Source organism: Acanthopagrus latus, chromosome 18 (assembly GCF_904848185.1).
Source record: "Acanthopagrus latus isolate v.2019 chromosome 18, fAcaLat1.1, whole genome shotgun sequence".
In the NCBI taxonomy this organism is placed as follows: domain Eukaryota; kingdom Metazoa; phylum Chordata; class Actinopteri; order Spariformes; family Sparidae; genus Acanthopagrus; species Acanthopagrus latus.
In genome coordinates, this window is record NC_051056.1 from 19,277,904 (window position 1) to 19,294,602 (window position 16,699).

General features: G+C 44.6%; 1 protein-coding gene across 3 annotated transcripts; it reads right to left on the reverse strand.

The window, feature by feature from the left end:
- Nucleotides 1–680: 680 nt before the first annotated feature.
- slc34a1b (solute carrier family 34 member 1b) lies at nt 681–14,267 on the reverse strand. 3 transcript variants are annotated; one of them, XM_037076093.1, is made up of 13 exons: nt 14,191–14,267; nt 12,971–13,111; nt 12,696–12,893; nt 12,142–12,276; nt 11,732–11,875; nt 9,185–9,296; nt 8,485–8,680; nt 7,083–7,178; nt 6,847–6,913; nt 6,514–6,681; nt 6,220–6,336; nt 2,554–2,678; nt 681–1,616 (listed from the first exon to the last, which is right to left on the reverse strand). In XM_037076093.1, the coding sequence occupies exons 2-13, from the start codon at nt 13,017–13,019 to the stop codon at nt 1,026–1,028; spliced, it is 1,998 nt and encodes a 665-aa protein (XP_036931988.1). In that variant the 5' UTR covers nt 13,020–13,111; nt 14,191–14,267; the 3' UTR covers nt 681–1,025. The 3 variants fall into 3 exon arrangements, with proteins under 3 accessions (XP_036931988.1, XP_036931989.1, XP_036931990.1); XM_037076094.1 differs by having other exon boundaries at nt 682–1,616; nt 12,696–12,866; XM_037076095.1 differs by having other exon boundaries at nt 682–1,616; nt 12,696–12,866; nt 12,971–13,077; nt 14,191–14,207.
- Between the last annotated feature and the right edge of the window lie 2,432 nt (nt 14,268–16,699).

A 16,699-nucleotide genomic window follows, 5' to 3' on the forward strand; every position in this document is an offset into this window, starting at 1 on the left:
CTACCTGAAGACAACAACTACCATGATCCCATGCTACTTTATGGCATTACTAAACTACATTTTCTTCTTAACTACATTGATTGAGATACATGTAGTTGCAGTACATTTAATTCCAGGTTCAGACTAAATAACATCGGCCCATGTAGGGCGTCATAATGGACGACAATGGACGCCACATCTGGGACCAGCATGGTGGATATCTTTTACCTTCATGATGTAGTCCATATGATTCACCAGTAGAAGCGCTGCACGCTCAGTCCTGCATGACTCTAAGCATGTCAGAGCAAACAGGAACCATATTGTTGGTTTTGTTACACTGGACCTGTGAAGCAGATGAAGAGGTCTTCACCAGCATTTTCCTGAACACAAGACATACCATCACTGTTTGTTTACATTCTTGTCCCCAGAAATTGGTCCCTGGGAAACCGCTTCCCAGAGACATCATGTGCATGTCATGCAATGAAAGAAGGCAGATACCCCAGAAAATCTGTCTTTGCCACAGCCTAATGATGGTGGCTATGCTGGAAAATCACAAGGTATGGTTACTGACTGATATCGATTGGTCTGCAAAGATGTTATTTTCAAAATGTTGCTCACTCGCTGTCCATTATCTTTGTTTGTTACCTTTAACAACTGTCAATCAGCAATATCACAAGAAACCAATGTCAGAATATGAACTACAGCAACAACAGACATTTGCTCCAAAGTGGTCAAAAACTCCACAGATTGCCTTTAATGCAGTTTGTGTATTACACTTCCTGTGTGTTACATGTTCATCAAGTTCATTTTATACCTTGAACATTTGAAACAACACTTGCATTAACTAGCTTTTTATGCTTCTGATCATATCATAAGGGCTCCATTAGCAGATGGAGTTGGATAGAAATCAAACATGGATTAGAAGTATTTAAAATGCTCCTTTAAAAAATGATCTAAACATCTACAATTCCAGTGGCTGTTTGTTTATTTTTCCTCCAGCACTACTGACAAAATTGAGTCTAAAAAGCCCTCCATTATCAGTGTGACTACAGGGGAGTGCTGTTGCACCTCTCTAACCCTTTCAGTTTAAGAACCCGCACACCTGGTCTGATCTCATCCAGGTAGTCCAGGACCGGGTTGTCGTAAGCCAGCTCCGCTTTCCTCTGTGTGGACTCTTTCTTTGGGCTACCAGAGGTCGTCCGTGTCGAGATGTGCTCCTGGTCTTCTCCCTGCCCCACCTCAGGTGTCGCGCTGCAGCAGTCGGTAGCCTTGGTGATCAGGCGGTCGAGCGGTTTGAGCGAGCGCATCCACTGGGGCAGGAAGTCCCACGTCTGGAGTTTGGCGGGCAGGTGGCTGGGGCTGTGAGCCTGCATCACATTAACCATGGCGATGAAGACGGTCACGCCCAGGAAAGGAGCCCCGACGCCTGCCATGACCCGCCAGCCCGCCAGCGAGAGGCCCAGCACCAGCGAGGGCAGGAGCAAGAAGCAGAGGAGAAGGTACAGGACCGCGAACCAGCGGTACTTGGCGGTGCGCTCGCCCAGGGCGCGAGACATCCTTATCGGCAGGCGCATGAAGGGGAGAGGATACCACAGCAGAATGCCGAAGACGTTGAAGAAGAGGTGACACAGAGCAATCTGTGAAGGGAGGATAAGGCGACACAGGGCAGGATTTTATGGATATCATACCGTCAATGTGAGAGGAGACAAGGACCGTAAGTTAAAGTTAGCTTCATTCCTTATGCAAGATTTGGCTGTATTGAGATGAGGTCTCTATCTACATATGCAGAGATAGAGGGTGCCATCATTAAACAAAAAAATATGAATGTCTCCTTGTTGGTTTCCCTTTTCCTCGAGACCAGGATCACATGGTCGATATAATGATGAATGAATGATATACAAGCTTATATTCAATGCACTACAATCCACAATGCTCCATGCTTATGTCTCTTTTCTATATGCCATCAGGAGAGAGGTGCACCTTGCAAACACAGAAACGAGGCATGATGCGATTCTAGCCCAGTGTGTCTGCGTGATGAATACAGCACATGTGTTTGTGGCAGAAATCTGCTCGCACTAAAGCTGAAGGATGTAATTCATCACTGTCAAGCGCATGCTGTCACTCAAGTCCTCAGAAAGTGTTTGCATGACCAGGTTTTGTCATCATGTAACGCCCGTTCCATAAACATAAAACCAACGACGTGACAAGGTTCCAATTTTCACGTCCTAACAGACAAATATACTTCTCCAAGAGCGTCCACGTAGCTGCCCCCCGAAGCTCCTGCACTCTTATTTATGCATAAAGCCGTGAAACAAACATTCAAACATGATTTTAGTCTGCAACGTATATAATTCATGGTAACTTCCATGTTTGTGTGAGTGAAAAAGACATTTGTGTCTCCAGTATTGTTGCCTCACAGTCTGTGTTTATCCTGCTCTTCTCATTTCTGAGGAAAATATATTCATGAAAATAATGTTTTCAGGATGTTGGTATTGGAGACTTCACTTTCCTTTTTTTCTCATTTCCATGCTGTGTAAAAAAATGCCCACTGTATCTGATACAACACTGGCTTACTTGTATGGCAGCTGCTAGCTTGTTCCCAGGACTGGCCAGAGCTGCCAGCAGGGCTGTGGCGGTGGTGCCAATGTTGGACCCAAGGGTGAGAGGATAGGCCCGCTCCAGGCTGATCACGCCGATACCTGAGGGAGACGACAGAACATGGAACATAAAAAAATAAATAAATAAAAATTGCGGTGCACACCGCTTTGTCGAAAAACTAGTTAATGAACTTGACGCCAATTCTGTGTGAAGTGCGTCGTAATCATCAGCGCTGGAGATAAAGGGTGCAACAAAGACGTGCGTCGGCCATGAAAAACTGTATCTTTCATCTCCGTATATTTTCAAGTCGCACTACACTAATACTCAAACGTGGATTCCATTTCTGAGCAGCTGATAAAATGACTGCTTGTATGATGAAAGCACAGCGGTAAAACAAAACATTCTGAGAAGCACGGGAGCATGCCACCATGTTGGAATATACGCTGGAAAAGTGCCCACTTCGATTGCCTGTGTGGAAGATGACACATGGTCAAGCACCCTGTCCACTGGAAGGGCACCTGGACTGCATGTGGTGAGGTATCATGACTCACTGAGCGCTTGGGCCCTTTTTCTTTTTTTCCCCCATCTCCCTTCAAACATTCCGAGTCAGCCACTGTTAATAAGAGTCCCGACATCTATTCTCCAGTGTTTGAAAATAACTTTTGACTCAGATTGCCTATTAGATACAAAGTCTTTCAAATATAAAATCATTTGTATTTGGTGTGTTTTGAGGTGAACAGAAGCCAAATATTTAAAAAGAAACAGTGGAATCAAAGACTGAAATGTACATTTGCCAGATAAGATGACTAATGACAGCATCTGACAGCCAAAGTAGGGCAGTGCTGCTCTGCTATCTGTGCATTCAGTGCTAAAGGACTAAAAACGGTTGTTCTCTATCTGGTATTTTCTATTTATTCCCAACCAATGACACTACAAAATAGCAACAGCAAGTCAAATAAACAGAAATACTTAATCAAGTTTATCTGTGGATTGGAAATCCTCCATAGTTTCTTTCCTTTCAGCATTTTATTATTATTTTTTTTTTTTTGCAAGCCGATTAATTACTGCTGTTTAATATGAGAAAATATTCCCATCTCGCATTTATCACTGTGTAGCAGGCTGATGACTCAGTCATCACTGATTTTATATGCTTCATTTAGCCAGTGGCATACAGTGCTGGTTACGCAACCATGTTCTTACAAACTTCACAAGACTCGATCAGTGGAAATGAGCAGGTTTGTGTCCTTATTTGGCCCTGTCGAGCTCACAAATGAGATATCAGCCAACAGGGAAATTTGGGTTATTCTCTCAATTGAATGAAAACACATTCATTTTAATTAGCCAATAAATACATGTCCAGAGCAACTGGGTACACCTTGTGCAGCTACAGATTTATTATTGAATGTCTGTTTAGAGGTTGCATCGTTAGAATTTATAACCTGAGGCAGAAACCAGCGGCCTTGGAAACAACAGCGCAGTTTACGAGCTGCTAAGTTACAGCAGTGAATGTTCCAGGAGTGACCGACGGTAAAAAAGCGTGTTTGGTTGTTCTCAGTTGTCGCTTTAACGACATAAAAACAAAGTGATCGCATAAACTGATACGCATGTAAGCCATGAAATGAGAGGGTTTTAGTACACATTTACAGCAGCTGTGATTTCACGCCTCAAATGCCAGAGGCAGAGTCCAGGCAAGTAACATGACTGACGTCTGCACAGCGCGGGCCCACTCACGGTTATAACATCTGCAACTCAGCGCAGCTCGAGTCCAGTTTAATAAGACATTATAAGGGACGATCTCCCTGAAGGCGTGCACCAAATCAAAAGATAACTGCAGGGTCAGGCTGGGAAGAAACTTCATGAGTCCAGCTTTCACACTGGATACTTGCTGGGATCGCCTCAAGGTTATAAACAGCAGCTTTTTGGAGAAAACTAACCAAACTGAGCAGAAAGTTAGACAGCGAGATGTGTGTATGGTGTTCAAAAAGTGAAGAAGGAAAGAACAGCTTAAGCTTTTGATGTCATCTGTCATCTCTTTGTCATTTTAATAGTATTGGAAAAGATTGAAAACTGCCCTGATGATGGCGCTAGAGGAAATGTTGTAGGTTTGCCAAAGTTGTTACACTAATTGATAAGCAGCATGAGTCTATGTACCAAATGTCCTGTTAAAAAATAATTAAAAAAAAAAACATCATGATGGCTCGATAGAAAAAGCTATTTATAATTGTTAAAGGGGATCTGTGTAAGACTTTTAGCTGAAAATATGAAAAATAAAACTAATATTATTAACAAAATGTGAATAAAAAGCAGCTTTGACATTATTTAGATTCTGAAGTTAGCTATAGAGCGCTGTTACTCTGGTGACACGCTGCCCCCTCTTTGTTTTGAGTATCAATTTGACAGATTGCCAGTACTGCTCCTTTAAATTCTGAGTTTACTGTTTCAGTGCACTGATGTCATTTTAAACAATAATGCTTATTGTTAAAAAATGTAAAATGTCCTGCATCGATTTAATATCTTTATCATAAGTGTTTGCGAACTACATTTGAGGTATGATTGCAAAGAATGTTGTCTGTATCAGCCAACATATCCATATTGCTGATATCTGTTTCAGCATCAGCCTCAAAACTCAAGTATCAGACTGACTTTACTGCGTTGCCACATCGTGAATAACATCTGAATTTGCTTTGTTGCTTATTGTTGTCACGTGACCTGATTATCTGCCGTGCCATGTCCAATGAACATATACAAGGTATGCAAATCACGTCACGCTGACATCCGTCGCACACGTATCGTTTCACTGTGAATCACTCCTGAATAACAAAGAAATTCCGCTGATGTCAAACGGACAAAAGGAACACAAATTACCCATCAGGCTGCAATGATTAAGTGTCCAATCCGCCCAACAGTATTTCAGTAGAGAGACTCGAGCTGAGGACAAAAGGGATCAAGTAGTTGTTTAACACCGCTCACACATCCATTGTACTGTACCAACCGAGCGGTGCATGCCGCAGGTTTCAGACCCAGACAGAGGTGATGTCAGTGTGCAAGGTTAAACTAATATATTATTCAGTATTTCAATGGCTGGAGGTGTTGAAATGTGCTGTCAGACCGTGGTCAGCGAGGTGGGTGGTGGAAGAGAAAGAAAAACAGCATGTCCATGAGAGTCGGAGAGACCCTCGCAGCAAGATTTAGTCTGATTATGTTGCGTTCATACCGTTCTGATTGGGCTTTGTTCATCCTGTTTGCTATTAGCCGCTACTTGTTGAACACTAAAGCGTATTAATTATTATTATATTAATTCTACTAACCCATACTGACAGTACAGATCTGCAGAAGCACCACTTCATCATCTAAGAGCAGCTAAACATTTAAAAGAGACATATTCTGTGTGTCACATGGTGATGTAGCGTGATGTCACAAAGTCACAGACTTAAAAGTGGGACAACTGACGTGGTATTTCATGACTAGTGTTTTCTGTGGGAGAGAGGAGCTTCTGTTGGTGCGTTCAATCGTTTTATGTTTTTACGTGCATAAGAACTGAAAAGTGTAAAGTTCAAAGGCATTTTGTTAATGTTTTAACTTAGTTCAGTTCACTTTGAGGCCCTCAGAGTTTTCACGTGTGCAAAAGCGTGAATCACTCACCTACGAGCGGAGTCATGGCCGAGGTAAACACAGAGCTACTCTGGACCACAAATGTCACCCCCGCGCCCACAAACATGGCCATGTATCCTGACAGCCACCCAAACGGATGCGGCAGGTCTGCGAAGATAAAGAGAGGAGACACAGCACTGCAACACTAAGATGTGCACACCCAGAGCAGCTTCCAAAGGCTGTCTCGCTTTGTTTTCCTCATTTTTCAGACCGCACGCTGCATATTCAACTGTTCCCACGTCGATGCGCTGTCTAAAAGCTCCAGCGGCTCGACAGTATGCCCACCTGTGTTGATGACTTTATGGATGACCTTTGCTACTTGGCCTTTGAGAAGGGAGTTGAGCAGCTTGACCAGAAGCAGCAGACAGGTGCAGAGGACGGCCAGAGAGCCGGCCAAGAGGATCAGGCCCACGCTGAGATCCGACAGCTCGGTAGACACAAACAAATGCCTACCTGCAGAGTGACAGGGCCAACAATCATCAGCATATCACCCTGCCCCCCCCCCCCCCCACGGACCGATGGTGAAAAAGAAAAGGCACGCTAGATCAACACAATCAGAACCGCTATATTTAGATGGCATTCTTAAGCGAGTGTGCGGGTTACAAGAGTTGCACTCACACTTCAGTGAGGATTGGGACAGGTCAGGACCTCGGCCGCATTCTTCAGCGCTGACATTGCCAGTGAACTGAGGGAAAGAAAGAGAGAAAGAAAGAAAGAAAGAAAGAAAGAAACTGTGATGAAACACAAATTAGGAACACAGTTGTCACTGGCAGCACTGACAGGCTGTATTCGGCGCCAGCGTGTGACACAATGGTCTGCATGTGCAGGAGACAGCAGAAGAGACAAGCCATTACCATAACAAGGTCAGTCTGGCACCATTCTTTCACCAGGCTCCTGTTCCTCATGTCCTCATTTCCCATGGCGATCCCTGTGATCACACACTTGTCCAGCTGAGGGTGAAAGGGGAAATATTTCTCGTCTTTTGAGTGGAATCATTCGACCAGAAGGCCTGTGGTTCACAAAAAATAGCCTGAGAGCAGGAGATTTACCACTCAGCCGGCCTCTCTCATATGTACTCAACTGCCAGCTGAATGGCAACTGCTGTACGCAGATTTTATCAACTGTAGCTAACTAGCTGCCAAGCTAACACTGGCTAGATGAGTTGTTAAGCACCTCGTCTCCAGCATGATTTCTTGTGTTTCCAGCCAATTTGTTACCGGCCGCAACAGCATCTGCTGGGAATGTTTTCAGTTTGTGTGTATTATATATTGTTAAAATAATGTCTTATCATGTTGCATTACTATTTTTGTTGCTGTTTTAGTCAGTTTCAGTCCTCCATACAACACAAGTGAGGAATATGACATCAGATGGAATATAGCTTGAACAAACTGTACACTTGCCAGTCGTCTCCACCAACTGTTACCGTTTTCAGTTTGTGTGTATGTGTGTGTATTTGTGCCTGTGTGTCATCGTGGCAAAATGTGTTTCTGCAGACATCTAGTATAGAGAGTATTTTGGCAGGTGTTTATATGTCTGCTGCAGCTTCACAACTGTGCAGGACACAGTCACGAAGCTTTGCAGGTGTGCAGGTGTTCAGATCAAAATAGAGGCCTAGTTTGAAAATGAGTGTGGTCTGAGCAAGGGTGCTGGAACAAGGGAGGGAGCAGGAAAGTTTTTTATGGCGTGACCTGTAAATCCCAAACTTATGTGACGTGCTCACTGCCCTGCATCCGTCACTATGTGGTGGTAGGCCAGTTAGCCACACATGCTAATGGTTGCAGCTTACATTGGAGAATATCAACTTGTAGTTTACTTCTTTCCTTACACTTATGGCCTCCGAACGCAACAAAGCAAATGAAAAACAGTCAGTTGACAATTCACAAGGTGATCATTATCTCATGATCTAACTTGTCATCTTTTCACAGCTTCCTGATTTGTGGACAACTGAAGAGACAATGGGTAGTGAAAATCCAGGTGGACATAGGACCGTATTCAAGATAAAACAAAACATTTGATACCTACGATTTTGTTTAACCGTAAAATTTGATCCTGTGTCCCTCCAGATTTCGTCTTTTCATTTGCTGATCAGTCAGAAGTGGTGAAATGATCACAACTTTCAGATTCCGTACAATTACACGACTTGCAACCTGGAACACGGCAGCACAACATGATCCCTGCATCTGGGCTTCCCACCCTGAGTGTGACGTCAAAGGACAATGGCCACCATTTGAATATGGGATATAGTATATGATTTACCTGTATGATGAGCTTGGTGACGGGCTCAGTGACGACCTTCAGCAGCTCAGGCGCCTCCTCCCCAGGTTGAAGCCTGAGGCCGGTGACCAGCAGGTATGACAACCGGGTCATTAGTCCACTCGCCACCTCCAGCGGCAGCAGAACCAGCACCGACAGCCAGTTGAAGCAGTCGTGGATGGTCGCCCCGGCAAAGGCACTGCAGTGGGTCACAAAATTTTTTCTGCTGTAACTAAGGTCATCCATCGCTATGATCGTCTACTCAGAATGATTGCTTTGTTAATCCGCCTGTCCATGGCTCAACTTTCATGACGCAATGAGCATTTTCGTTTTTTGACTCAGCGTGCGAGTTTATTGTGAAAGACTAGCAAATCATGTTTATTTTACCAGACACAGATTAAGTAACATGCCATCTGTTCTGTGCCGTATCTTTCATGCCAAAAGGTTACTGGTGTGGGATCGACGTGGATTGGTGCCATTATCGTCGCTGCTACAGAAATTAAACTCAGATGGAGCCTGAAGCAAAGAGGCAGCTGCTTGCGCTTTCTCTGCCTCATCCTCTGCTTTATACCTTGCACTTTTATCCATCTTTCCTCCATCTCTCCACTTATCCTCTTCACTTTTTCCATTTCGGCTTCTTCTTCCCTGATCGTCAGCTCCCCCACACTCAGTGCTGTAATCTCCATCACCTTTCATCACTCACCGTTGAAACTCTGTCCTCTCTGCTGCTTGCATCATGGCCACTATGGTGTTTGTGACTGAGGTCCCAATGTTGGAGCCCATGATGACTGGAACAGCCGACCTCACTTCTAGCACTGCGACATAAGAATAACATCAGACATTGTAAATGGGTAAATGTCTCACGGTAATGCACACAACCTTCTGTGTTTTAATCTAAATGGAGATGAAAGGTGATGGTAATTTGAAGGTAAGTGGAGTCATGCTCAGCCTTCACACTCGGCGGGGGTGTGTATTATTGAGGGTGCCTCTAATGATGACCTAGAGGAAATATGCATGAAGGCACACTCTCGTACTCACACCTTTCCTTGCCTCTGCATCTCCTTTTCTTTTTGATAATGACCTATTATCTTCCTCCTAGCTCACTCACAGAAAGGAGTTAGAAGCAGCGGGGCAGCCCTGCATACTGATCTCGTTTCATTTAATGAAAGTGAAGCCGAATGAAACAGGGGCGACCTCGGAGCCCGCCCCAGCAACAGACAGGTCGTAACCTCCCCATGTAACGGTCCTATGAGGCATTGTAAAATGAATACTGATCTAAACGAGTTCAGCTCAGTGACTCAGCTGGAGGGAGTGTGATATGGTTTTATTTGATAATCTCCTTGATCCCAGTCCAACCTGCCGGATTACAATAATTCTCAGATGGTTTGTACACATGGCCACCACAGCACCACAGGTCAGTCGGTCAGTGTGTGCCGAAAAAAGGATTAAATCCTGCAATGTTTAATCATTTAGTCATTTTTAATCAAACTGAAAGGATGACACTGATGATATATATCATCCAAAAATAATACTTTTATTCCACAAGCTGTTGAACTTCATTGTCATCTAAAAACTATTTGCTGAGCCACAAAGTTGCACCAGCTGACATGAGGATGAACACGGGCACTGTAGTTATTATTTGTGAGTCAGTCCCACGTTCACCGTCTGGCTACCGGAAATACTCATGAGAGCACCAAATGTGCATTAATCCATAGCCAAAATATCTACAATTCACTTCAGTTTGAGAAATATTTGTCAAAACCTACACAGCCCAGCTGTGAAAAAACATAATACGCACTTGCCTCAAAGACAGAGTATGGAAGTTGTACAGTAGTGAAAAAGTGACAATTTTTTTGGTCTTAGTTTTGGTCATTTTGAGGGAGGCCGGCCTCATCCTCTAAAAAAGTGCAATTTGAACTTCTGCCACAAGAGGGCTCTCTATCCAAACAAAACAAAAGAGTTTCACAGAGTGTTCAGTGGAGGGGCGGCAGAGGGGAAATGTACTTATCCTGGCTGTTAGCTTAGCATAGCAGTAGTGTACAGTACAGGCTATAAGTGCTGTAAATAAACACACATTGCTGCGATCAAACTCACTTCACTGTTGATGTATACAACCATCAAACAACCACCAGTGCCGGCTAAAATCTATCTGAAGTGACTCAGGGACAAATTTTTACAGACGACATGGTGCCTAGCTGACCTAATGACACGCACCACTGGCTTGAGTAAATTTTATCTGGGTTTGAACAATATTGGAAACATCTGGGATAATGAAAGTACACAACAACAAAATATATGACAAATGTCTTATTGTTTTGGGTTTTTTTTTGATATTTTTATGAATTATTGCAACCTATTATATCTCTAAAGAAACTATGTAGAAATTGTCATTTTGTGCGATTTTGGCGCCCCCTACAGTTTCTGTGTGCAACACCACTGTCTCAAATCCAAATCCCAGGTCTGTCACAATTTGTCAGACGTAATGCAGATGCTGACTGCAAACAAAAGTCATTACATCATAACAATGTTGTGAGTTTATAACTTGTATGTTGAAGTGAACATGTGTGTAACGCTGTGATCCGACCCTCTACACAGTGCAGAGACAAGTGATGGAGACGCTATTCACACTACTACAAGACACTGTACCTTCAACATGATTTAGAAGCTGTTATTCTAAGGTTAAATGAGACATAACATTGTTTTAAATTAGGTTACACGATAGGCAAATGTATTTCATCTGCTAATTAACACTCGACTGATTACACTTATGTAAGTACACAAATACAGCTACACCCTCCTTTGCTTACATTTATGAATTAATCTATGTTCGCTAATTTGGTCCTTAAAGCTAAATGGCAGATAAAGTAACACCGTTTACTGTATCCTCCAAGTGGAACACAGCATGAGATTAGGCTGGCAGCCAGGAAACTGGGATTATAACCGTGAACCGCAAATTAATTAGATCTATTTGTTATTGCCACGCTTGCACCATGGGAGTTTTCCGTGCTTGCCGCTATGTATCTTTTTCTCTGTTTAGTGTAAAAACCTTTGCATGTGAAATAATAATAACCTGGAGAGACACACAGGCTAAATGTACATACAGTAAACACACATAGGACCATATTAGGACCATATAACACAACATATCTGAGACTAGATGAGGCCAGCGTGGACGTATTTATGCTTCGGAGTCTAATTTAAAACTTTTTTTTAAAACATATTTGCACACACTTTATATGCGCCTACTCACATCCGGAGGCCACCAGGCTGACGACGATGGAGGTGGAGGTGGATGAGCTCTGGACCAGCACAGTCACCAAGATCCCCACCACCAGTCCCGCCACGGGGTTGGACAGCACTGCGTTGTCCCGGAAAATGTCCCCTGCCACTTTACCTGGTTGAATATGCCGCCCACACACACACACACACATTACTGGTCTCAGACATGACAGTTGCCAAGAGCAATGTTAAACAAGGCTCATGGTGCTTGTTCCCCCAAATCCAAAAAGGTCAGCGGATGAAACTATGCATTAAATTATACAGCGCTGGCCCCGGTAGGACGGAGTGAACTGGTCTGCGGTGACTCACTTATTTGTCAAACATCAACTGGCTGAGTCACTACCAGCACGCCCAGAGGGCAGCGGGGGTGACGGTACTTACCCCCTGCTAACTGGAAGGCAGAGCTCAGAGTGTCAAGGGAGCAAACAAAGAAGAAGAGGAGGATGAAGAGGAGAGGGATCTTGGATGTATTCACAAGGAGCTGCTGCATCTTGTTTGGACTCTGTGGAGAGCTATCTGCTCAAAAACAACAACAACAACAACAGCCGGGGAGACGGTTAGCCTCACAATGTGCCCTCAATCTAGAGTAAAGGGATTTTTTTTTCTAAATGTATCACAGATAAGACAAGAACGTGGTCTTGTTTCTGCCCACTACATTTTCTCTTTCCTGTGTGATTTCTGGGATGAGAGAGATAGCCTCAGAGAGCAATTTCACATGCAGGGAGTCATCTGATGTACTACATCACCCAAACGCAGCCAAACGCTGCTGAGTGGCAGCAGGACTTTTGCCTTTTGTTGCCCAGGCTGCTCGATCCCGCTGTGTCTCGTGAGCATGTCCTTATCTAATGAGCATCAGCCTTCTGCTGCTATTATCTTCTGAAACAGACCAGACCTGAGACGAATGCGTTGCTCTCCTCTCCATGCCACTCATGTACCTTTCTCTTTGGGGAGCCTGTCAGCCTCCCCCAGTGAAGGTGTATCGGACTGGTGATTGGTATGTTGCCTGTAGCCCTCGAAGCCGCTGCTGAGGTCAAGGGTGGAGCCGATGCCAGACTCCCTGTCCTCCTCCAACAGGGGTTTGGGCTGAGTGCCGTGCATCCTCAAGCCTGATAACAAAAGTTCGAGAGTGCACCCTGGGATCAGCTTGCAGCATTTCATACACATGGGAACAAAAAAAAAAAAGGTGGGAGTTGAAACTTATATGAGTTACCACTGCTGTCGGGCCCTGAGGACACTATGGTTATAGATCGAGAGGGCATGGCGCTCTGAGTGCTGTGCAGAGATGTGGAGGTGATTAAAACCACAGGATGACGACTGCTGCAGAGGGAAAGCGGATGTGTTTATCGGCCACCTGCAGCAGTAATAAAAGAAAACCAAATGAGGGCGACGTGTCTGTAAAGGGGCCCATCTCCCTGCACAGAGAGCAAAAGGCAGCCCACATTGTTTTGTAGTTGGCAGCTCTCCTTGATTTCGAGGTCATATCGCACGCCACGACGAATAAACGACTTATCAGAATCAATAAGGCACCATCAGCGTCCGTGGAACTCGTCCTGTCTTCCAGTTTCCTGCAGCTGCGAGTCGGCTCTAAAAGGGTTTTTCACCGCTCTCACTTTAAAAAAAAGAGAGACCCTTCTTCCCGCCTTTTCATGTCAGCCACTTCAGCCATATTTTGGGGGACTCCAGTGGGGGGAGGGAGTGCTAATGTGTTTCTTAAAAGCAAAAAAAAGAGGACGGAAGTGAGTTCAGTAATTACCAGCAGCCCAAATTACAGTCATTACAGCCACGGCTGCATCGTTCTCGCTCTGTGCGGCCTCCTCCTGCAGGTTGAGATGTTGCAGAGGGGCCTCGCGAGCATATGTACGTCTCTGTCTGCACGTGGGAGTGCGAGAGACAAGTTCCACAGTTCGCAGCTGAATAAACTCTGAATGCTCTTTTTTTTTTTTTTTAATGTGTGAGAAGTACTGAACGTTGTCGTCTAATCCATCTGCCCCACGCTCAGCTGCTTGACAGTCTGCCACTCTCGCTCTCTCTCTCTCTCTCTCGGTAAGTCGATGTGACTCGAGTGTTTCCTTTCCAATTCTGTTTAGGCTTCACCGAAAGTTTTTTTTCCCACTGATTGCATTTAACTTGAAGTGGAAAAATAAAAAGCTTTAATGAAACATTTAGTAACTGTTGTCGCTGATGGATGGCCGGCTTGCAAACGTTTTCTGAAGGACACGGAGGCCGAGAGTCAATTTACAATAAATAATTCAAGTCAAATAATAAAAAGAAAACGCCAGAGCTGATGGAAACCTTTAGATGTTTGAATCCAGGGCACACTACAGACACAACAGAGTGCATTTTTCCAGTTTCTATCTATCTATCTATCTATCTATCTATCTATCTATCTATCTATCTAAAATTAGATTGTTATGCAGTGAAGCACCTTACCTCGTCTGACAGTCGAAGGTATTGAGTGTGTGTGTGTGACTCTTGTGGAAAGGAAGAAGGACCAGAATGAGTGTAAGTCACCGTTAAATATGTGAGCAGGTCTGTAGCTGTCAGGAGGAACACCTCATCTCGTGTTGATTAACTCGCCCCCATGATCGGGGGACCTCGTCTTTAATCAGTAACGTAAGAAAAACCTTAACTTGATGATGCACAACTTGGCAGAGCACATTGGTGATGAATGGTGTTCGCTCAGCTGGGTATTTTTCACCTGACTTCTGGGGGGAGAAAACAACTGCTGAGATGACACCTAGAGGACTGTGTTGTTTCAGGTTCCCAGTTTGGCTGCGTTAGAGCAGGAGAAATCTGACATCTAGTGGGAAACGCTGGAACAAGAGAACAACACGAGTGCATCCATGTCATCACCTCGCTGTTTTTTTTTCCTCTCGCACACGCAGCCTGGAACAGATTAAAGTCAGAGTATTGAATAATCATTTCCTGCACGAGATAAGTCGGTGCAAGTATTGCAGACACGTACACCCGTAATCTGCTCCACCTGTGCAGAGTGTCCAGGTGCTTTGCCAGGACTCAAGATCAAGCATGTTGTGGTTGGACCTGAACTATCAGGAAGGTTTTTTTTTTTTTTTTTCCTGAGATCCTCTTGACACACACGTACGCACACTTGCTTGCCCACTACCCACAGGCGATGACCTCTTCCTCCTCCTCTTCCTCCTCCTCGCCATGAGAGGAGGCGGTGATGGCCTGGACACCAGGGTAACGGTTAATATTTAGTCCAGCTATGGTTCTGTCATATCAGCAGCGCTCTCAACCAAATCTGCCCAAACCTGCTGACCTCAGACATGCAGCCATGAACTCAAGCAGAACTTAACAGCCCCTTAAACTGAGTTGTCACTTTCCAAACTATTATGAGAGCTGGGTGCCGCAGAGAAAACAGCTTTGTTGTTGTTGGTGTGCAGGCAGCTGGACCAGTGCCAAGGAGGATGATGATGATGATGATGATGATGCTGAGAGAAATCCTTGAGATTTGCAGTGGCAAAGGAGAAACACACACACATATGGATGCACACATGTAATCACTTATGCACACACACATGGCTAAATCTCTGGCGTGGTTCAAGCAGCTCTTTGATTTAAAAAAAAAAAAAAAAAAAAAAGACGCCTTTAATCCGCTCTCCAGATGTGCACGTCGCAGGGAGGCCGCTGCCACCACTCAGCTCAGGGGGATAAACCCGACAGAGGCCACCGGGTCCCAGGCTGCTGCTCAAACCACACCTGCCAATCGCAGAGCCGCAGAAGCACGCCGTTAGCCCTCCTCTCCTCCTCGGGAGGCCGCGTTATCCTGTTAATCTTACACCGAGGCGTACCATATGATGTGTTCTGTGAGCTCTCGGGCTGTTATTCCACTGGAGGGAATCACAGGGACATGTCAGTTAATTATCTGTGGATGCACGGCAGGTGAAGGGTGGACATCTGTTTTTGTTTGTGCAAAATATGCTGATGACATGAGAACTCAAGTGTGGCTGCATATTATGTCCAAACAAGAAGCTCTCAAGGTTTGATAAGGGAGTTAATCCTTCGGGTTCATCAATGCACTGCTTCTGACTGCTCAGATGTGAACAGTTGTATTCTTTCATGTTTCATGTGGAGGGGACATTCAGTGCATTTTGGAGAGTGCCACAATGTAATCATAGTTTTGTTGTGTTCACAAGAAAGCTCAGCAGGGCACCTTTAGGATTGCCCTCATCATCACAGTCCCGGGTGAAGTTGAGCGACTTGTATACGTATCCAAAAGCGTCCTCACTGACAGTTCTCATCCTTTATTCCTTCAGTTTGTCACTCCGAGCGCCGGGAGCCGCTCTAAGCTGCCTTTGGCGACTAAAAACCATTTTGTGAAGTCTTTCATTCCAACTGCAACTTTTGCTCCACTGAATTTTATTTCATATCCTACGCTTTGATTTGATTCTCAAACAATATTTCCGCTATGAGTGCTGTGGGGTTTTTTTTTCATTTTACATGTTACACTTTGTTTCTTTACTGGACCTGTCAATATAACAACCTCTGTTTTTATACGGTGGGTTAACTGGAATTTTCTATTTGGCATTCCATCTTGGCTGAGGAGAACTATCTACCTGCCTACCTGCTGTTTTTGTGGACTTCACCTTACACCAGCGTACTGGCCCAGTCTGGTAATGTCTACATGGCTACTATTCTTCTCAGGGTTTCAGGGTTTTTTGGTCACCAGTGATGTTCTTCCTCATTGCAGACAAGTCCTCAGTCTAGTTCATTCATCAATTGTCAGATATTTTATGTGAACAGATGGCAGCCATTTTCCCTCAGGATGTCACAGGCCGCTGCCGCCCTCCAGGTTGCGAGTCGTAAGGAGAACGTAGGGCCATCTGACAAACTGGTAACATTTCACCACCTCCTGATTGATCAGCAACTGAAAAGACGATGGGCAGTGAACATCATGAAGGGGCATCAGGCCGTATTT